Source organism: Myotis brandtii, unplaced genomic scaffold (assembly GCF_000412655.1).
Source record: "Myotis brandtii unplaced genomic scaffold, ASM41265v1 scaffold112, whole genome shotgun sequence".
NCBI classification, from domain to species: Eukaryota; Metazoa; Chordata; class Mammalia; order Chiroptera; family Vespertilionidae; genus Myotis; species Myotis brandtii.
The window spans coordinates 15,733,281-15,733,542 of NW_005353838.1; the positions used below are offsets into that span (position 1 = coordinate 15,733,281).

The 262-nt window shown below is 63.4% G+C and overlaps 1 protein-coding gene across 1 annotated transcript in view; it reads right to left on the bottom strand.

The window, feature by feature from the left end:
• Position 1: 1 nt before the first annotated feature.
• The window catches only part of TWIST2 (twist family bHLH transcription factor 2), a 4,872-nt gene continuing 4,611 nt past the window's right edge, over positions 2 to 262 (bottom strand). Inside the window, exon 2 of the mRNA XM_005857755.1 lies at positions 2 to 259. Coding sequence (XP_005857817.1) covers positions 2 to 259 — 258 coding nt within the window. The remainder of the gene's footprint in view (positions 260 to 262) is intronic.

Below are 262 nucleotides of genomic sequence, written 5' to 3' on the forward strand. Positions count from 1 at the left end.
GCTAGTGGGAGGCGGACATGGACCACGCGCCCTCCATGCGCCACACGGAGAAGGCGTAGCTGAGGCGCTCGTGGGCCACGTAGCTGCAGCTGGTCATCTTATTGTCCATCTCGTCGCTCTGCAGGACCTGGTAGAGGAAGTCTATGTACCTGGCGGCCAGCTTCAGCGTCTGGATCTTGCTGAGCTTGTCCGAAGGCAGCGTGGGGATGATCTTGCGCAGCGCGGCGAAGGCCTCGTTGAGCGACTGGGTGCGCTGGCGCTC